The sequence below is a fragment of the Branchiostoma belcheri genome, unplaced genomic scaffold, assembly GCF_001625305.1.
Source record: "Branchiostoma belcheri isolate BF01 breed outbred unplaced genomic scaffold, Haploidv18h27 scaffold15, whole genome shotgun sequence".
NCBI lineage: Eukaryota > Metazoa > Chordata > Leptocardii > Amphioxiformes > Branchiostomatidae > Branchiostoma > Branchiostoma belcheri.
In genome coordinates this window covers 1,263,427-1,285,600 of record NW_017802935.1, presented here as the reverse complement: position 1 = coordinate 1,285,600, position 22,174 = coordinate 1,263,427, and the positions used below count along the sequence as shown (strand labels likewise).

Below are 22,174 nucleotides of genomic sequence, written 5' to 3'. Positions count from 1 at the left end.
CATGAAGTCGTCTGTAGCTTTAAGGCCACCTTCTAACCTTTACACATCATTAAATGTTACAGAAATACAGGTACCTTGTATCTTGTGTTTGTACTGGATTGCATATGAAAATGTTCAGTGTATGATAAGGGTGCTTTTCTGAGGTCTTCTAGATTTTAATTTTAATTTTAAAAAGGAAATCAACATACACGTAACATACTATGATTCTACAAAAATGATTCCACGCTTCGGCTGCTATGAAAATATAGTCTTCATTGATGCAACCATACCTTAGTTGCTGTAAAAAGTCTTCAATGTACATGCATTACAATCAAATTAATGAACCCAACAAAATAGCTACAAAACTACAGCTACAAAAACAGCTACAAAACTACAGCTACAAAACTAATATATATGTAACGATTCTATGGTCAAATGGCGGTAACGTTACTGTTTAGAAAGAATGAAATGTTTATTTTGGTGAATTTTTCAGTAACAGCTTGGTTGCTTACACACATCAGATGTAGGAGATATCTAGGTATGATAAGGGGGAAGTCACATTGTTGTGGAAATAGTTTCCTGTCAATCCGATGACCTTGGCTCATTCCGTGTGTGCAACCAAAGACAAAACAGTGCCAAGACATGTAATCTTAAAGCAAATGTATTTTTTTAGGGGGGGGGGGCAAAATAGTAACAGTACATGTTAAGACATTAGGCCCCTGGATGTTGTCACAATTGTGGAATCACAGGTCAAAATGTCAGAACTTGAACCACCACATCAAGTATGAAATTTCTGATTTTTCTTTCCTCTGGAAAATAACAAGTGTCACTGTGGTAGTCCAGCTTTCCTGTGATAAAGAGGAAGCCACATTGTTGTGGAAATAACTTCCTGTCAATCCAATGTTTGAGAATGACCTTGGCTCATTCCATGTGTGCAGCCAAAGACAAAACAGCGCCAGGACATGTAATCTCGAAGCAAGTGTTTTCCTGCACAATCTTGTCAATGACATTATCTAATAGACATACAGCATGCAACAGGCCAGACAGTATAAATTTGGCCTAATTTTACTGAAACAAAAACTGTACCGTTGGACACTGGTACACGTGAGCTTCTAAGTCTAGCTTACAAGTATGTCTAACAACAAACATGAAGAAAATCAGTCTTGAACGACATTATATTATAGAGATATTTATCGCTGGGGTAATATAGTTTTGGACTTTTCTGTCAATCCGATGTTTGGGAACAAAGACCCTGGCTCATTCCATGTGTGCAACCAAAAACAAAACAGCGCCAAGACATGTAACCTCCAAGTAGATGTTTTGGGGGGCGAAATCATGTCTTGACAGTGTACGATAGATTAGCCAGACAGTATCAAATTGGTCCCCTGGATACTGTCATGATTTTGCCCCCAAAACATCTGCCTGTACTCGGCTACATTACACCAATCAACTTGTTACTCCATTTAAAACCCTTGAACATCTAACTCTAGACATTGTTTTAAGTATCTTTGGTGTGTGGTGGAAAGGGAAGGATTCGGGTGGGGGTGGGGGGTGCAGGCGGAAATGACCAAAGCTCAACCCCAATCACTACTTTACACATTCCAGCAAGGTCAGATCCTACTACTATGTTCATTCTTTTGCTTAGTTTCACTGCTGTCTTGACTTTTCCCTTTGTGGCAGTCTAGCTTCTCTGTAACCTTGTAGTCTGTTAGTCTAGACATCCCAGTTGGAGGAATGACTCCACTGGCTTTGCTAACAAAATATTTGTCTCTTTCCTACAGTACATGACAAAACAGTGCCAAGACATGTGATCTTGAAGCAAGTGCGTTCCAGCACAATCTTGACATTATCTGATAGACATACAGCATGCAACTAATTTTACTGAAATAAAAACTGTACCGTTGGACACTGGCACACTTGAGCTTACAAGTATGTCTACCAACAAACATGAAGTAAAATCAGTTTTGAACGACATTGTATTATAGAGATATTAATCGCTCAGGTAATATAGTTTTGAACTTTTCTGTCAATCCGATGTTTGGGACACGACCTTGGCTCATTCCATGTGTGCAACAAAAGACAAAACAGCGGCAAGACATGTAATCTTAAAGCAAATGTATTTTTTTAGGGGGGGGGCAAAATAGTAACAGTACATGTTAAGACATTAGGCTCCTGGATGTTGTCACGATTGTGGAGTCACAGGACAAAATGAGAACTCGAACCACCACATTAAGTATGAAATTTCTGATTTTTCTTTCCTCTGGAAAATAACAAGTGTCACTGTGGTAGTCCAGCTTTCCTGTGATAAAGAGGAAGCCACATTGTTGTGGAAATAACTTCCTGTCAATCTGATGTTTGAGAATGACCTTGGCTCATTCCATGTGTGCAACCAGAGACAAAACAGCGACAAGACATGTAATTGTAATCTTGAAGCAAGTGTTTTCCAGCACAATCTTGATATTATCTGATAGACATACAGCATGCAACAGGCCAGATAGTATAAATTTGGCCTAATTTTACTGAAATAAAAACTGTACAGTTGAACACTGGTACACGTGAGCTTCTAAGTCTAGCTTACAAGTATGTCTAACAACAAACATGAAGAAAATCAGTTTTGAACGACATTATATTATAGAGATATTAATCGCTGAGGTAATATAGTTTTGGACTTTTCTGTCAATCCGATGTTTGGGAACAAAGACCTTGGCTCATTCCATGTGTGAAACCAGAGACAAAACAGCGCCAAGACATGTAATCTCCAAGTAGATGTTTTGGGGGCGAAATCATGTCTTCACAGTGTACGATAGGTTAGCCAGACAGTATCAAATTGGTCCCCTGGATACTGTCATGATTTTGCCCCCAAAACCTCTGCCTGTATTCGGCTACATTACACCAATCGACTTGTTACTCCATTTAAAACCCTTGAACATCTAAGTTCTAACTCTAGACATTGTTTAAAGTATCTTTGGTGTGTGGTGGAAAGGGAAGGATTGGGGTGGGGGTGGGGGGTGCAGCTGGCAGTTTGACCAAAGCCCAACCCAAATCACTACTTCACACATTCCAGCAAAGTCAGATCCTACTACTATGTTTATTCTTTTGCTTAGTTCCACTGCTGTCTTTACTTTTCCCTTTGTAGTACATGTAGTCCAGCTTCTCTGTAACCTTGTAGTCTAGACAGACCCAGTTGGAGGAAGCACTCCACTGGCTTTGCTAACAAAATATTTGTCTCCTCCTACGTCTGCTTACATCCAAGCTTGATAACAGCACAGATAACTATAAATATCATAACATCCTTCTTTAACTATTCCACAGTTAACTTCAGTTTCAACTTACTGGGGAAGAGTTCTTTCATACCTTGATATCTATCGCTGTAATTGATCCCTAAGAAGATTTGTGAGGAGAAAATATTTTGTAGTGCCTGGAGTTTAGCACCTCCCTCACAAACCCCAGCTGATATTTTCCAGACTAGAGCCAGCCACCCTCAGATCTGAGGGTTAAAATTTTCAGTTACAAAAACACGAGGCGTAAAAATAGCATGAGAGATGTACTTTTCAACAACGAGCAACTCTTTGCTCACTCTTTGTCAGTAAATGAAATAAATACACATGTTTTTCTTTCAAATAGGTTCAAAAAAACATCCCTTTCCAACTTGGACTGTCCCATTTTAAGCTTACCGTAAATGCATTTACTTTCGAGGTGGTTTCATTTCACTGTATGAGGAGAAATGAGGTTTCTGTGGTACTTGAAGTTCATGGTAAAAACAACTTTACAGTGCAATAGAAATACGAAACTTATTTTTGGTTTCACATCTAAGGGAACACAGGGAATGGCAAAAATAAACCCACCACAAAAGTAAATGCATCTACAGTAGCTGCCTTGCATGCTAGCTGTGTCATGTCTGTCTATCCAAAATACCACTGCAGGGTTCAGGTTTCCTGGCTCTAATCCATATATGGTGGTGTCCTTAATACTACCCATGTCAGGGTCTCTACTGTGTTTTGTGATATTTCTTAAATTCGGAAAAACTTTAACGATGACATTTTATACATTTTTTGGCAAATTTGGTTTACATTCTAAAATATTATACAATTTATAGCAAATATTCTATAGCGGGGGGGGGGGTCAATACTATATTAGGACTGAAATGAAATGAGTTTTGTCTCTCTCTGAATGAACATAATGGACATGGATGGTAACAGCTGTCCTGTACCTGTACAGGGTTAAAGTTCAGAGATCAACAAATAAGGCTTTCATGTGCTGTCTGAATGTTCTGACCTGGCCCTGTGGCAAATGAATATACAAATTAACAAACTAGAAAGGTAACATTTGCAAAGCGAATGCGTAGATATGGTGGCCAGCCCCTCAAACTCAGTCCTGCCACTTGCTACATAATGTAACCCAACACCACAGGGTCTCGGCTACAGCACCAGTCACCATGGTGACAGCCATCTGGTCCAGGTCATTAACCTTATGAGTTATGTCTCTGGAGAAGCTGCACAAAGTCAATGTATTTTCTTTCTGGCAGGTAAGTGGACTCCGGAAGCAAAAAGGAGGATCAGTCGTCCTACCACAACTCTCAAGAAACTGGTAGAATCTGAAACTGGTTTACAAAGATCTGAACTTCTCCTGCTACACCTGGTGACTAGGATGACCGAAGAAGAAGGATGACCGAACAATAATACCAACCTGTCCCAGATCCAGTGTGATGGTGACCCAGTTGTACTGCAGCTTGCTACATAATGTAACCCGACACCACAGGGTGTCTACTACAGCACCAATTACCATGGTGACTGACCACTGGTCCAGGTCATTGACCTTCTAAAGGCTTCTATGTTTGGAGGAGGAGAAGAAGAAGAAACAACTACAATTATACCAACCTGCCCGAGATCCAGAGTGATAGTAACCCAGTTATACTGCCTTCCCTGAGAGATGGTGGGGCTCTGCCACCAGCTGTTGGTCCCGTCGATGGCGTTCTCGATGGGATGTCGCAGGTACGGGTCGTTGTCGTCGCAGACGCTGCACTGGGGGTCCTGGGGGAAGGGCTCTCCCGGCACGTGCTCCACAAGCTTGCAGTAGTTCTCGGGTCCGTTCAGTCCGCATGTCGCGTTGGCAGTGATCTTAGCGTTCGTGGCGAGGTTGAAAATCAGCGGAAACAGACCTGGAAGTGGTAAAATGCATCATTAAAACTTTGTACTACATTTCTTGTATTATTATTGTTTATTATAACACTTTTGTAGTAGTTTTCCAGTCCGTTCAGACCGCAGGTTGCTTTGGCCGTGATCTTAGCATTCGTGGTGAGGTTGAAAATCAGAGGGAAGAGAAACGGAAGTGGTAAAATGTATCATAATTTATATCTCTGTAGACGATAAACAAAAGACGATAAACTGGATAGTGAGTGTGAGTGAGTGAGTGTAGGTTCTCCGGTCCGTTCAGGCCGCACATAAAGTTTGCCGTGATCTTAGCGTTTGCCACAAGGTTGAAAATCAGTGGAAACAGACCTGGAAGTGGTGAAATGTTCATTGACATTATACTTTATAGTGCTGATTAGGATACCAAATATTTATTGATTTGAATGAAACCACTCTCTCCTTCAGTAGGCTAAACTTACATACAAATATTCATGTACAATGTACGTCTAGGAATGTGTATGGTCAAGTTTAAGGATAAATCCTTTTATATTTGTATACTTGTATATTTCATCTTTCAGAACATTCACAATCTGTAGATTTCCCTAACCAGCGATAACAATGCTGGACATGAAAAATTCTATGAAGTGATTCCACAATTGCATGACATGCATAAGAAATCAGAGGGGAGAAAATCTAATAATTTCACATACGCACTCATTCACATCTGTACACACACATGGGTTGCAACTCCCCTGGCATATCATTGACAATGACAATGAACTTTACACAGTCTATTTGTCAAATGTCTACTATAGAAAGTCTGTCTACTCCAGGGATGTACCTCTAACCACAAAGCACCATGGGTGGTCCTAATGGTCTATCATTATCTATAATCATCTCTAAATAAGCTGTTATCCACTGTCAGTAAAGAATGGTTCCTGGCTATACTACTAATTATCTTGAATCTTTATTTCCATGTCCATGCCCATGGGGCTAAATGCATGTACATGATGATGATCAGAGTGTGATGTTACATGTATATCATACTGAGTAACATACATGTGTAGTAATAGTATTAGTACATAGAATATGATAAAAGAATAATGTAAATGTCTTAGGAACTACAAGAGAATATATTCTATCTAACCTAGGTCTTGAAGATTTCTTCTCTATTTTTAAAGCATCTGGAGATAAATTCACATAGTTTTTCTATTATAACAGGTTTGCCTACTCTCCAAGCAGAGGTTTGGGTTTAGGGTTATTTTTGGCGTGTTTTAAAGTAAGACTTTCTTATCAGGGTTTGTTTTTTGCACTGGAATTTTTGTTTCACCCAAAGAAAAATTCCAGTGCAAAAAAGAAACCCTGATAAAAAAAGTCTAAAAACACGCCAAAAATAACCCTAAACCCAAACCTCTGCTTGGAGAGTAAGGTTTGCCCCCCTGAGGTACCAACACCTCTAGAGATAAGATGGAAAGCCCCAGATATCATCTCTGTTACCTCCTACAATGTACCAGCTGAGGCGTGTAATTGTGGCCTGGTTAGTGACTACTGATGCATGTAGAGATACTGGCTAATGAGGTACATGACAGAGTGGGATAAACAGGTACAGTTGGGAACTTCTATGTTGTCTCCATCCAAGCAGATTTTGGGCCTGTTTTCAGACATTTTCAAAGCTTTTCAGACATTTTAACTGGTGAAACACACGATAAAATTAAAGGCAGTGAAATGTTTTGTTTTTTATATCTTTTCTGTTCTTGACAAAAGGTGGAAACAACGACCAGTATATCATTCCCAACAATAGCAAACAACTTCATGTGTTTATCTGTGAAAACATTGCAGTAGGGGAGGGAAAATTCACTTTCAGCTTGCATTGACATTTCCACCTATGTACCAAAAATGTAGTAACAGTAAAAATCAAGGAGCAAATTCTTGTTGATTTTTGGTGGCAAAAATTTTACAGAACAACGAAAAAGTCACGAAACAAAAAGTCATAAAACAAGGATTCTGAGAAAAAAAGGTTGGCCAGTTTGTTATTTGAGTAAAATAAACACGTGGAGTTGGGAATTAGAAAACGCCACTGATGTGGAAAAACATCACTGGAATGCTGGTAGGACAAATACGGAAGCCTTACTCTATTCTTTTTTCCTTCCCAGACCCTGGGCTCTTTCAAAATCATATCAACCGGCTTTTACATTTTGTTGCAGACAGGGCTCAAAATACTGGTGGGTGCATGTGCACCTTAGTCCACCCAAATTTGGAGTTGTACACCCAATTTTTTTCAGTGCACCCAAATGTTTTTGTAGGTATTTTTGTACATATCAAATATACAATAGTATACAAGATATTCTTGGCATCCAAGTGTCAGAAAAATAATAAAACCTTTGTCGTATTACCAGTTTAAGATTTTGAAGTTAGCTTCCATTTCAGATTCAACCTCAGAGGAGAAGCAGTAAGATCTGTAATTATGTTTTGTTTTATATGGTGCACCCAAAAAAATTTTTGTGCACCTAATTTCTTAGGTTGGATGCACCAGTGCAGCTACATGTATTTCCAAAACTGAATTTTGAGCCCTGCCTGTGCTCTTTCAGAATCATATTAACCCGCTTTTAGTATTTTGTTGGAGGAATAGAATTAGGAGTAGGGTATTGACATAGCTGGCGGGAGAAGTGGTCCTTTGTTACAGGTTTGTGAAGATTTATTTGTGGCTCCTGACCTGACTGGTGACATCTGAAACTACGCAGGGCTGAAAGGGCAAGGTTCTGACATTCCTCAACCTGGTTGAGGTCTAGCTAGTCTCTAGCAGACTAGATTTGAACAATGTGGGCTGAAAAATTACAAAATCTAAAAAAATAGTTGGGAAAGTAATTTTAAAAGTAATTTTATAAAAAACAAAAATTATAACATCTGAAACTACGCAGGGCTGAAAGGGCAAGGTTCCTACATTCCTCAAGTCTGTCCAGGCCCTAGCTAGTCTCTAGCAGACTCAGTACTGTTGAAATAATCAGAATGGCAAAAATAAAGTTGCCCATCAGAATTTTAGGTTGCCCCACCTACAAGTTACTAATTTCTCCAAATTAAGTATTTGGGGAAATTGATATATTGACAATATTTCTAATAGCCTTTAGTAATTTAACTGATACTAGTAATTTAGCCATTAATACCTAATATTAAAAAGCATCTGCCAGTTACTACAATGGTGCAAGCCAAGTGGGCATGATTTCGTGGGGGGGGGGGCATTCTTAAAATTCAGGTACTCTAGCACACTAGGCTAGTGGGTTCAAAAATAGGTTGCCCCAAGTAAAATTTGGTTGCCCGGGAGAACTGGGCAACCAGGTATTTTGCACACTGAGACTTTCAATGTGGTTTGAAAAATAGTAAAATTTGCCCAAATAAGGAGAATACTGAGAATACAGGGAGTTTAGCCACCACCGAGTTCACTTCCAGGGGGAAATTCACATTTGCTTTGTAAATGTTACCCTTTTTGCAACTCACTCACATATTCTATCAGAAACAGTACAAAACATAAAATCGTTTCCAATATCCACACCAACAAGCTTCACACGCACAGCATCGTAGTGACTGTAGATGAAGGCTTTGCCTTGGAGTTGAGACGTGGAATGTATCAAAAGAATGTGGTGACCACAGAGGGGGAGGGGAGGTCTGAATGAGAGCATGAACTTCATACAAAAACCTCTCTGTTTTGGCATCCCTCCCGGCACAGTTGTGCAACAAATACGCACTCAAAAACTTCTCTCTAGTGTTACAAAGCTCCAGACACTTTGCTGCCATTGTAGATCGAAAATTGAAGAACTCAGATCCAAAATTGCATTAAAATTTGCATGCTAGATATCGTAACATCAAGAAAGAAAGCCCAAGAGTCAAACTATTATTTTCCTTGTACATGTACGTCCCAGTTCTTCAACCCCATAAGCTTAAGTTGCCTTGACCCTACACTATATCCTAGAAACCATAGTGAAGGGTCTAGAGTGACCACCTACAGAGTGACCATGATACATCCACTTGAAGTACAATATAAACATCAAAACAGTCTGGTCTGGAAAGACATTTCTCCCGACCTTTTTTGACCACGTCAATCTTTCACACTAAGATTAAGAAACCCCTCTATTCCTCAGAAAAAAAAAAAAGAAACAAATTTCCAACTGAACACATTCATAGATAAAAACCAAATGCATGTATTATATAACATGGCAGAGTTTTGAATTTTGATTGATTAAAAATAATGTAAAACCAAAATAGCTGCAAATAGCTAAAATAGCTGGAAAGACTTTTCTCCCAACCTTTTTGACCACTTCAATCTTTCACACTAGGAAACCCTTATTCCTCAGAAAAAAAAAACATGAAGACATTCATACATGTAGATAAAAACCAAACACATCATAACATTGGCTTTTTGATTGATTGGAAATAATGTAAAATAGCTGCAAATATTCATAAAAACCATCAGACTCAAATCTGTGTATCTCTCTGAAGCATTGCAATGGCATTTGTAGTAGACAGTCTGACCTCACCTAGTAATATTTTGTTGTAGTAGTCACTAGTTATACCTTGTCTAATAACTTGCATCCGAGTAACACAAAAGTATAATTGTACAGGTTATATTATGCTACTGTTCAACTGAGTTCCTGACTAGAATCACAAATGTAGTGTCTTAACTAAGGTTTACTCACACCACATTTAACCTTTACTTGGTTCATAGCAACGTACTAGTTATTATATCTTGTGACTTTCAAGTCTAATAACATACATCTACATGTAAATAACACAAAAAGTACAGGTCATATTATGCTACTGTTCAACTGAGTTCCTGACTAGAAACACAAATCTAATGTCTTAAACTAAGGTTTACTCACACCACACTTAAGCTTTACGTGGTTCACAGCAAGGTATACAATTACCCAGCACAAAAAAAAGAAAACCAGGCCAAACCAAAGATTGTACACCACGTTAAACACTAACACTATCCCCAGATAACCTGCACTGTTCAAACATCACAGTCAAGACCCTTCGTTCCTTACTTGTCAGATTGGCTAACGCCGCTCCCGTCACCACTGCCATCTTGGCCTGCCCTCACGAGAAGTAGTAGAGGACTCCCCTAGTGGTGTGTGCTTGACCGCAAACCGGTCACCGAGGCGAGAGAGAAGAAAAAAAAAAGCCCCTCCTCGCCCTGATTTAACTCGATAAATGCAGGGGCAAACAAACGCGTCCCTGTAATGGTTTTGTACACACAGGGTTCGGGTTGGCTGGTAGCTGTGGGCCTGTGTGGCTCTGATGTTTACAGGTAAAATATGCTTTCAATTACACATGGGGGCATGGAGGGAGACTGCATGGCTCTAATTGGACGGCTTTCTACTAGTATATCCTTTGCTTTACATATATTTTTGCTTTCGGTGGTGGTGCCTGCCACTGTTTGGGGGGTCACACATTAACAAACCCAACAAGGATTTGGAAAACAAATGGGACGATGACAGAGAGAGCGTCTTTGCTTTATTGTGAGGGGTTTGGGTTACACAGGCCCAGTGTTTCAGGCTGGAGGTATTAGCTGGAAAACGGATCAGAGATCAGGTGACAGGTATGCTACTGTACAGCAAGGTTCAATGAAAATCCAGGTGAGAAAAAAAAAGGTAGATCCCATTTCTAGAGACTACAGCAATTTTCTAGTATCACATGCTTTTCTAAATCACATGCACTGATACAGTGCTTAAGTTCTGAAAGATCTTTGAATACAAAAATAGCAACAGGTTCAAAGTTTCAAGCATTGTTTAGTAATTATAGGGTTCTGCTGTGAAGTTGAAGCATTGGCAACTGGGCTACCCAATATGAACTTTGTTCTTTACTTCTTAAAACACACGTATAAATGGAAAGGTAGTGATAGAATAAGAAGAGCCATTTGTGTTTTATTTAAAGGCATCCAGTGCAGTTTTTAGGGCTTGAAAACCAGATTTTTCAAAGCCAATATTCTAGTCATTTATCTACATTGAAACAAATCAATCCCAATATATATTGACGCTCATGGAGCAAAATCGTGACGGAAAATGGTTACTGGAAGGGCCCTGGGCTAATTTTTACTTAGGATACCACCCAGAAAATAAGACTCCTCTTGGGGCTTGTTTCTGCAGTTTTAAAAGCTGGAAGTATGAAATACTGACTCAAGTGTGCTAATGTGAAGCAGTATGTGTCAATATCACAAAGATTGCCTTATTCAGAATATTTCCAGTTTTGCCACCCAGAAAATAAAAGACTCCTCTTGGGGCTTGTTTCTGCTGTTTTAAAAGCCAAAAGTATGAAATACTGACTCAAATGTGCTAATGAGTAATGTGAAGCAGTATGTGTCAATATCGCAAAGATTGCCTTATTCAGAATATTTCCAGTTTTGCTGCCCTGAAATCGCATTGGATGCCTTTAAGTTAACTGTGGGAAGTGGTGGGCTGCCTTGTTGCCCTGACCAGAAGAATGCAGCAAAGTAAACTTTGAAAGAGGAGCCCTCCAGCTGTCTCTGCTCAGCCCTGGCTCTGTGTACACACAGTAACACAGGGTCACATTCTTCTGGTAGGGGGGAGGGTATCCTTGGGGTAGGGAGAGATAGGGTCCATAGTTCTAAGGGGGCCTGCATGGGGGGTCCCGACAACGCTCTATGCTGAATTCGGAAACCTCTCGATTGCGCTTTACGATAAATTCCAAGTGGCTACAACGCATTACGTCGAATTATAACGGCGAATATATAATACTCTACGCAAAATGAGCCAATTACACTTTACGTTGAATTACTCGTAGAGTGATCCGTCTACGCTCTACGTAGAATTAAAAACAGCCGATTGCGCTCTAGACAAAAGGGCTTGCGGGCCCCCTTCTAACTTCTAGGCGTCTTAGCCTAGGGGCTATAATTTGAACCCCCTACACTGTGATTTAGCCCCCTACACTGTCTTTCAACCAGCGTAGGGGTGTTTACATTGGAGAACCTTCGTAAAAAATGAAAATATGGCTGTAAGTATAACAAAGGGAAAATAACTCTGTCCTTCAATGAGTAAGAGATAGAGAAACAGGGTTGTGAGTTTCACAATTTTCAGGGAGAATACTACCAGACCTCTGCTCAGCCTGCCAGTGTACACACTGTGAAACATTGTCACATTCTTCTGGTAGGGGGGAGGGTTTCCTTGGGGTGAGGAGAGATAGGGTCCATAGTTCTAAGGGGGCCTGCATGGGGGGGTCCCGACAACGCTCTATGCTGAATTCGGAAACCTGACTCAATTACGCTTTACGATAAGTTCCAAGTGGCTAAAATGCATTATGTAGAATTAAAACGGCGAATACGCGCTACGCAAATTGAGGCAATTACAATTTACATTGAATTAGAGCGGTCCGTCTAAGGTGGGGAGGTAATAGTATTGACTTCACCCACAGCCCCTTTGCATACCCACCCACTAAAACTAGTAGGGGTAAAGGGTTGGGCAGATGCCTTCAGCTAAAGAATACAATACTGTAAAATTAATGCATTTACTTTGCGCTGGTTTTATGTCGGTGAAGGAGGGAAACAGAGATTTTTGGCTGTGTTTGAAGTTTGGAGTAAAAATACTTTTTGCAAAACAATCAGACCACAAACACATATCTTATTGCATAAGATGTGTTATAGTTTTGTTTGAAGAGGTCACCGCAAAAAAATGTTAAAATGAAACCAACATTTAAAGAATTACAGTACCAGTATAGCATGAACAGACTGTAACATTACCCCAACTAAAACAAATTACATCTACTCGCCAAATATGGTTGTCTGGAATGTCAGTCCGAGTACTGTAGATTGCTTTATTTTTAGCAGTTTTGATATTCATAACATAACTCATAGTTACAGACCATAATTGTTGATTACCAGAATATAAAAAAAAGGCTGAAGGTTACCTGATTTTGTAAATTTCTACTTTATCTTGGTCAATAAACACTTCTAATGCACTACATGTTCTTCCTGACAAACCTTGCAAGATTATGTGCTCAGAAACGGACTATACAGTATCTAGGTAATAAAAGCCTCTATTGAAAGGTTACTTTCCACCAGGAAGCTACTAACTGTACTACTTCCAACAATACAAGTATGATACACCCACATCTCCACTTCCCATTCTTTCAGGTCTAAAAATTTTGGCTTGCAATAATGCTAAGTGACCAATAGGGGGTGCTTCATCAACGGACCAAGTTTGGGCTGTGTCGGCCATTGAACCAAGCAGATGTTGTGAGAAATGTTTTGTGCCTTTTTAGGTTTTCCTGTTAGTGTTATGATTTCTTTGCAAAAGCAACACTGGTATGGCTATGGTGTTAGAAAAAGCTATGACAATGCAAATCAGCAAAACATACCCCCATCAAGTACTGTAATTCCTGATTTTTTCACTGTACTGTTATGTTCACTGTTTTCACTGTCGCTTCTGTACAGTGAACTTATCATTACAGTTAACAAATAGTTCCTGGACTTTCTTTTTCCTGCACCTGTCGCCACCCTGAATATATAGTTCCATGAACATGTCCATTTTCCTCAGACCGTGAACTTTTGCTACTGTGAACATAGAGGTATCATTACAGCTATCTGTAAGAACCAGTGAGGGATATGATACAGTCACTACTCTATCACTAGTATCAGGGTGGTCCACACGACATAGTGTTTACCATACTAAGTAACACTAGACAGATCTAACAAGAACAGAGAAACACTATACACTTCAAACAGCTGACTACAATGGAAGGTATCAAGCCAATGATCGTATGGATCATTTGAAATCTTCCTTCCATGGTTCTCTTGTTTTCCCTAGAAAGAAACACCTCTACACTGGTTGAAAGACAGCTTAGGAGCCTAACACACGACATAAGGGTTCAAACTTTGCTTCCTAGAACATTGATGTCAAACTGACCTTAGACAAATACTAAACTCTTACTTAGGCAGTTAAACTAGACTTTTCGTCATTTCAAGCCATGGGAACACAGAAGTCTCTTGTGTTTTCATTGGATCATTTGCATGTGCTATGATGTACATGTATACACATGTAATCAAAAGACTAGTTGGAAATCTCACTAGGCAGTCAAAAAAGAAATTGGAGATTTCAAATGTCTGGAAAGTATGCAATCCTCTGCTCCTATACTGGCTCCAGATTCTAAGACCTTTGACCTTCTCTCATTCTTCAACCACCCATGTGCTGTCAACAGTGTCAACCTACTCTGGACAGATAAACCCACTCAGATACCCAAACTAATACTTCATTTCAGTACCCAGAAGTTAATCTCCAAGCAGATCATTTGGTGGGGGTAAGACGGTATCAAATTGGCCAGTCTGTAACCATTTCCCCACCCAAATGTTGGTTAGCCTGGGTACCATCCTACTTGTATGCCGGGGCTCCCACACTCGCTTCCCTAAGAAGTACTTCTTAGGGAAGCGAGTATGGGAGCCCCGTTATACAAGTAGGATGGTACCCAGGCTAAATGTTGGTGGTGGTAGCGACAAAAAAAGGGGCCATATATAAAAAGCAAACGATCTTCCACCATCAACCTCTGCTTGGAGAGTACCCAGAAGTAACAAAGGAGGACATACATGCATGCTTCAGTGTGAAATACAACTTTGCTTACCTCCATTTTCATCTACTGCCCCTTCCAAGCTGAAGGTTCCTGAAAGAAGAAGAAATCGAGTTAGTAAAAAAATCAAATTGTTAAACAATATCTTGATGTCGAGACCATCAACAACAATGTCAACTCATAATAAATAAAAAAATAGTACATGATCCTGATATACAAATCATGTTCTGGGCCATACACATTATCTCTTTTACTGAAACAGCAACCAGGCCCTATTAAAAAGATGTCGCTTGTTCATAACTTTATCGCCATCACACGTTTTCCATGAAAAATTAGAAAAAGTGTAATTCTCACTTTGACTATTTGAGTAATGAATAATGAGCCCATGGTGGGTATGTCGATGAAGGTTAGAGTAACTTAGATATCCAGGAAAAAACTTTTAAGATACATGTACTAGAGTTCAATTTTACAGTTATTCAAACAACTTCAAGCACTGATGTGTATCGTACGGCTAGGAGACTGGACAGTGGTACAGTGTACAATGTTTCACATCCTTGTAGTGCATGTATTCTGTGATTATTGCCAGTATACAGTGAACTAACTTCACCCTGCCCCTCATTTGACCAAACAGCACACAAAGTTACTCAAGCAACTTTTAAAATCTATCCAGTTGCTGGAGTAACTGCTACTTTGGTGCATGGGTGGGTATCGCACAGGTTGACTGGTACAATGTATAGTTTTTCACATACTAGTATCCAGTCATTATTGCCAGTATACAGTGAACTAACTTAACCCCGCCCCTCATTTGACCAAACTGCACACAATCGCCTGTTTGACAATGTTATGGGAATTTACTCCGTGTTTATATAACAAGGCTTACAACTTGGGGCCAGCTAGGTGACATGCCCAGCACAAATAAATCTCACCGCTAAAGACTGGTAGGGCCTTTCAAATCTTCTCCCTGGCACATAAACACGTCCAGCTGTGTATGTACTGAGATATCCACAGTAGGGCTGGAAATACTGGGTGCATGTGCACCTTACTTACTAGTTAGTGCACTCAAAATTGAAGCTCATTTTTGTTTCTGTGGGTGCAATGGTGCGCCGAAATATTTCTGTGGGTATTTTTGTACATCTCAAATGTATGGTAGTAGACCGGATATTCTTGGCATCTAAGAATATCTGGTTTCAGATTCAAGCTTAGAAGAGGAGCAGTAAGATCTGTAATTAGGTTTTGTTCTATAATGGTGCACCCAAAAAATTCTTGGTGCACCTAAATTTTTTTAGGTCCCCAGAAATGAATTTCTAGCCCTGTATCCACAGTCAATCTGACCCCTTAGCCCCTTGCTGTACCCTGTTCCAGACATAATACAAGAGGCAACAGACGTCGTGTTCGAACCTGATACAGAACAAACATTCCGAGTATTGAGGTTCACCTTCTGGCCCGGCTCACACCTGACACCTCATTTCCTGGCCCACACACTCGGGCGCACCTGAGCTGGAAACCCTTTTTACTTTAGTGTGGCTGGTGTTGTTGTAAGAACTTGGGAGCAAAATCAACAAGGCCTGTTTCTAGGCCTTTGATTAAAGTTTGAATGAGTTTAGAGACTGGCAAAACTTGTATTGAACATTCAATGAACTTCTACTAGTAGTAGTAATAGTAGTAGTAGTAGTATGTAGAAAATGTTCAAAAAACATTTTTACTGCTGGTATTTGACTGTGTTGTAACTTAAAGTAAGGTCTTGGGTTCAAAATTAACTGAACTTGGCTTTCTACATTGCCTTTGAATGCGCTGAGAGGGTTGCATAACCTGTGTTGAACACTTGTTGAACTATGTTGAAAATGTTCAAAAAACTTTTTACTTGGCTGGTGTTGTAGTAAGGATTAAAAAATTGACAAAATCACTGATCTTTCTGTTGAATTTGTCGCCGTATCGATTTGAGCAAGGTGTCAAGGAGTTTGAAAACCCTAAATTTGTTCTACATTTCAAAGTTTTTTTTTCAAAAACCTTTTACTAGACTCTTGTTGTTATAAGGACTTGGGTTCAAAAATCACTGACCTTTCCTTTCTTAGCCTGGTTTCCAAACCTATTTTAGGTGCAGACTCTCTTTTGTCCTCTGTGCAAATACGAAAGAGAACGGGTTTGGATACAAGGCTATTGGTGGTATACAGGAGTTTCAGAACTGTAAAATGTGTGGAAAATGTTCTACATTACGAAGTGTATGAGGGCCTGCATGTGATTACGTAGTGATTACGAATTACGCAAAATTTTCGTCGCCGATTACGAATTACGTTTAAGTCCCAGAGCTTATTACGACTTTACGCTTTGTGGCTAATGTACTATTACTAATTGCGTTGATTTTTTGGGGAGACTGCCTACGGATTACGAAGACTAAAAATCCTGATTACGCCTTACGAAAAAGGGCATGCAGGCCCACTTATATGTCATCATATAAACTAATAAAGTGAATATTTATAAATCCTTATTACAGTTACCATGTTTGTGTTACTTGGCCTGTTTTTTATTCATTGGTTCTTGCTGTAGCTAATTGGTACCAACAAGCTCTTTTGGAAACTGTACCAGACTGTATCTACCAGTAAATCCAGTTCTTTGTTTGAGCTCTTTAGTCCAATAAGCAGAGATACCTGCGTAGGCTGTTTTACATGAATACCACCGGGTAACTCTATAGGCGGATATCCTAACTAGACATGAACCATATGCCAGCCCTCGCTAGCCTCCATAGCATGCCAAAAACTGGGGGTTTCGGGGGTCTTTGGGATCTTTCATGATATTTCCTGATTGCATATAGACAACATAGCCGGCCTGGTTGAATTACCCCCGTTTTTAGAACTGGGCTGATCAGAAAACAGCCGAAGACCACCAAAACCCCAGTTCTATAAGCCTGCTAAGGAGGCTAGCCCTCGCCTTCTGTACTCAAACACAGAGGGAACATACACTTCCTCAGGGACTTTGGAGGAATGTCAATTTTCCCTGTCACTTGGGGCTCTAGAAATTTTTTTGTCAGCCCAGGTTCATCACTGGATCAAGCGCCCCCCTCCCAAGTTTGGATTTTCAAGCCTTCAAAAATGAAATTTCCAGCACTTCGAGAGGCAAATCATGGTGTTGAGAGTGGTGGTTGGTGGTCCTTTGGCTGTTTTTATATTTTTTTCCCAACATTTTAGTCAATTTTGCCCATCAAGGTTGCCCAAAATTTTCAGTCACACGTCACAAAGTTCACCCAGGCTAGAAAGTTCTTGCAATTGATGAAAAAAAAAAAACAGTGCTGGCTAGAGCCCTGGAACAGACACTTCCTGAGGGACTTTTAGAAGAATGTCAATTTTCCCTGTCACTCCCAGGCTACCACCTTCCCAAGGTGTCACTCACGGTCGTCTGTGCACAGCGGGAGCACCCTGCGAAGGTGTCAAGGCTTGTAAAACATGGTCCAAACTTGGCACACTGCTCCAAAGTACAGTACAAGTGTGAAGTAATCTCCAAGCAGATCTTTTGGTGGCTACAAGATAGCCTCTACCAGGCTTCGGGAGGCAGCTGGAAAGAGCAGAAATTTACTCTCCAAGCAGAGGTTGATGGTGGAAGATTGTTTGCTTTTTATATATGGCCCTTTTTTTTGTCGCTACTGCCACCGACTTGGGTGGGGAAATGGTTACAGACTGGCCAATTTGATACAGTCTTACCCCCACCAAAAGATCTGCTTGGAGATTATAGAAATTGGCCCAACAGAGAGAGAACATGCTGGGAAAGTTAGTCCGCTAGAAAGTACATTTTGCTGCACCGAAGCCTGGTAGAGGCTAGCAACAAGACAGTATCAAATTAGCAAAACAGTATAAAAATCTGTCGGTCAGTCTCAAAAAGACTGATTAAAGTCAAGAATATGAAAATGGCAGGGCAGTGGAATCGAAATACTTCACGATTTAGCTGGCAAAAAAAAAAAAGATACCGGTACATAAAGAGCCTTATAAATGTATAAAACTGCCCCAAAATAAGCCAAAGCCTACATGTAGACCTCTGCTTGGACTTGGAGAGTGGGCAGATAGCAGCAGCTGCAGACCAAGGCTGGCTGGGGAAGCGGATTTTGTTTCAGATGATGACAAACAAATGTGATTTGGATGCCTGGCGGATCCTGAGTGGCAACCTGGGCTGATGAGCAGAGAAAGGGCTAACAAAGGGTCTTCTCATGTGCAAGGACAGACCCGCAATAGACCAATACAGACATTTGCTTATTGTAATGAAGCAGGACTGCCTCTCCTTTTGTTGGTACAAGTTGATGAGATCCAATTTTCACTGTTTATAACCACTCAAATTTGGTTGTTGTAATAATGTAAAGATGGCTCACTATCAACAACTCTACACCTCAAAAGAGCTTTAATTTGTTAATATTCAAGCACTGATTTGCAAAGCACTCAAATCATCAGAATACAGCTACAAGTTGATGAGATCTTTCTCTGTTCAAACACTCAAATTTGGTTGTTGTAAAGATGGCTTATTAGCATCAACAACTTTAGAATCTACATCTCAATCTCAAGAGCTTATTTTTAAAGTATCTGTTCCTTTATTTCTACAATAACTGTAAAGCGAGGAGAGGTTGAATTCAAGTATTTTGACGAAAGTTTCTTTCTGTTTGTATCTGTTCATCATGTTTTGTTGAGACCTGTACTTAGCCCAGTGTGGCAAAAAATGTGCAATAATGGTCGTCATTCATTCAATCATTCGATATTCCAGCACCGATTTGCAAAGCACTTGAATCATCAGAATACACAGCCCAAAGCTCTTCTGGTGCAAGTGCTAATGGCAAAGGAAACAAATCTCGTCAGCCCAAACGTTTGCGAACTCTTTAGGCCCTCACGCATCTGTTTAACACATCTACTTCAAGTATCAATCAGGGAGCCCCCCTACAGGAAAAATGGGCAGTTTTCCCACGGCCATTCCCTTCCACCTACCATAACCTATCATCAGATTCGCCAGATTTTCCCCCCGCCCTGTAATTCCTGACAAGCCTACATAGCTGGCTTTGGATCAAGAGAAGGGCTGTTTTTTTGCGATAGTAGGACTAGGCCACCATTTCTGGTGGCTGGCTGGCGACACAAGGGAGCCAAGCTATCAGAAAAAGCAATTTGAAAACACAGCCTCTCTATCCTACTTTCCGGACTTCTGCAATGACTGTCTGAGACTTGGAAGCTAAAATCGCAAGGTAGACACTGGAAATGTTTCTTCTTTCAAACACCATGGAGATGCCTCTTTGTAATATGGAGACGTGCACAATTACACCAGCTTCCTAGATGTAATTCCTGTGGATCAAAGCTACAATGAATTGAGATTGAGAAGCATTCAACCAACCAGACAAGCTACAAGACTACATCAGATGACTGGCCTTCTAGCCTAGTTAACTTCGAACCTAAATTATTTGTGTATATGTAAATCATTTTATGTGGGAAGTTACATCAACAAGGCCTGTTTAGGCTCTTGTATCCAGTTCTGGATAGTCCAAGTGTATCCAGAATTGTGCCTGGGGCAAATCTACGTTCTTGGATACGCGGAAAGTATCCAGACCCGTGTCTGATCCTAACCCTAACCCATTCAGGCATAGAACAAGATCACAGGCATGGTTCTGGATACGAGATTGCCCGATGTTGCCACGCCAAGTCTTTCCTTCCTATTGGCTCAAACCAGATGTCGATCGGGTCTGAACTGTTACTGCATACTCCACATGCCCTGAAGTCTTTCTCCCTCCACCAAGCTCTCCTTTGGGCTCTATTTTCAGATGACATCTTGCTTTATTTATAAAACAAGCCAAAATCCTCAGATAGGCTCCAATGCAAATACTGCTGGGACGGTGATTAGGAATTAGCTTAGTAAAATACACTGAGTAAAATCAGTTTACGTGGACAGAAATGATTATGGTAGGCTAACAAGACAGAGCTAGAAATGGAAAGGGAGACCTTAAAATAGCCAGCTTGTTTCTGGTAAGGCAAAACCGTGTTTCCATTTCAGTTGCATGATAACAGTCTGGTAGAGTGTGCAAACTGTGTAGGTTATCAGTTTCACAAAATTATACAACAGTCTGAGACTGAGAACATGCTGAGAAAAACACTCCTCTCTTTCAGGACAGGAACTTCCGAGAGGGTTGCTTTTGTAGTTTGCTTTTAGAGTTAGACAGAAAGCATACAGAATCCGTCTGGGGGACAGTCTGAGTATTTCCTAAGTGGGGTTCGGTTGTGTTTGGCAAAGGAGGGAAAGGAAATACAGGCCATACCAGTAGCCTCCATAACATGCCAAAAACTGGGGGTTTGGGGGTCTTCGTGGTCTTTTATGTGCTATTTTCTGATTGCATATAGACAACATAGCCGGCCTGGTTGATTTACCCCCGTTTTTTAGAACTGGGCTAATCAGAAAACAGCCGAAGACCACCAAACCCCCAGTTCTATAAGCCTGCTACGGAGGCTAAAATACCAAGGCTTGCGGCCGAGCTCTATCAAAAATTAACTCAATCAAAACCATCAGGGCAAGGGGTCATCGTAGTCATTAGCGAGATTCGCACTTTTGTCCGACTTTCTTATGGAAAACATGTGTGAAGGCGGTAAATTATTAGCAAGCGACATCTTGTTAAACAGGGCTGTGCATAAAGTCGGGGCACAAAAAACGCACAAAGCGAGAATGAAAAGCCGAGAAATGGGAATTTCATGGCGTTTTGAAGTGCCGTCGCCATGTTGCAAGTTTTTTTTTTTTCTCGGTGTGTGCAAAGAGGCTAGTTTCGTAACAAGCACGGGTAAAACTTCCACAAACGTCGGTTACTCCCAAAACGCAAGGAAACTCAAGTACCTGAAGTACTAAAGTATTCGTAGCTAGCATGCCGAGCAGAAGTTTTCTATCGAGCTTGACTTGCGAACAACAAAACTTGGCTATGTCGGCGCGCGCATCAACGAAAAGACCTCTTCACATTTTTCTAGCACTACACGCGACATTTCTTTAGCAAAATCTCAGAGACTTACAAAAAAACATGAAAAAGGAAGAATATACATACCCTGTGCTGAAGTGGCGACCCACAGTAACGTGGTGCACAGTAATATTCGTAGCACCATTTTCATTTTGTGTGTGATAAAACTTGGCCGGCTAACCGGGCCGGGTTCAGACCTCAAACTGAGAGTGCACGCTGAATAAGGCCGCCTTGTGCTCCGGACATGGCAGCAACCACTTCTAAATAGGGAAGTATAATTTTCTTTTCTATATCCTCTCATATCTATATTGTATCTTAGATTTTAAAAACAAAATATATACTCTATATAAAAGGAATTCGTATATTTTTAACATATAAAAATGGATATTATTACACAGGATTTTGATTTTTTAGAAAGCATGGAAAATACAAGTATACCCTTTTGAAGTGGTATGGTCTGACCGAGAGTTGTAAATTGATCTTGCAAGGGGCGAGGCGCCCTTGTGTTTGATTAGTTGTGTGTATCACGTCCACGTCTGCCCTAAAATTTGGC

The 22,174-nt window shown here is 40.4% G+C and overlaps 1 protein-coding gene across 1 annotated transcript in view; it reads right to left on the bottom strand.

Moving 5' to 3' along the window:
- Positions 1-21,853, bottom strand: part of LOC109465175 (laminin subunit alpha-2-like) — a 95,871-nt gene extending 74,018 nt beyond the window's left edge. Inside the window, 3 exon segments of the mRNA XM_019762320.1 lie at positions 4,857-5,137; positions 14,727-14,765; positions 21,709-21,853. Coding sequence (XP_019617879.1) covers positions 4,857-5,137; positions 14,727-14,765; positions 21,709-21,772 — 384 coding nt within the window. The 5' untranslated portion in view covers positions 21,773-21,853.
- Between the last annotated feature and the right edge of the window lie 321 nt (positions 21,854-22,174).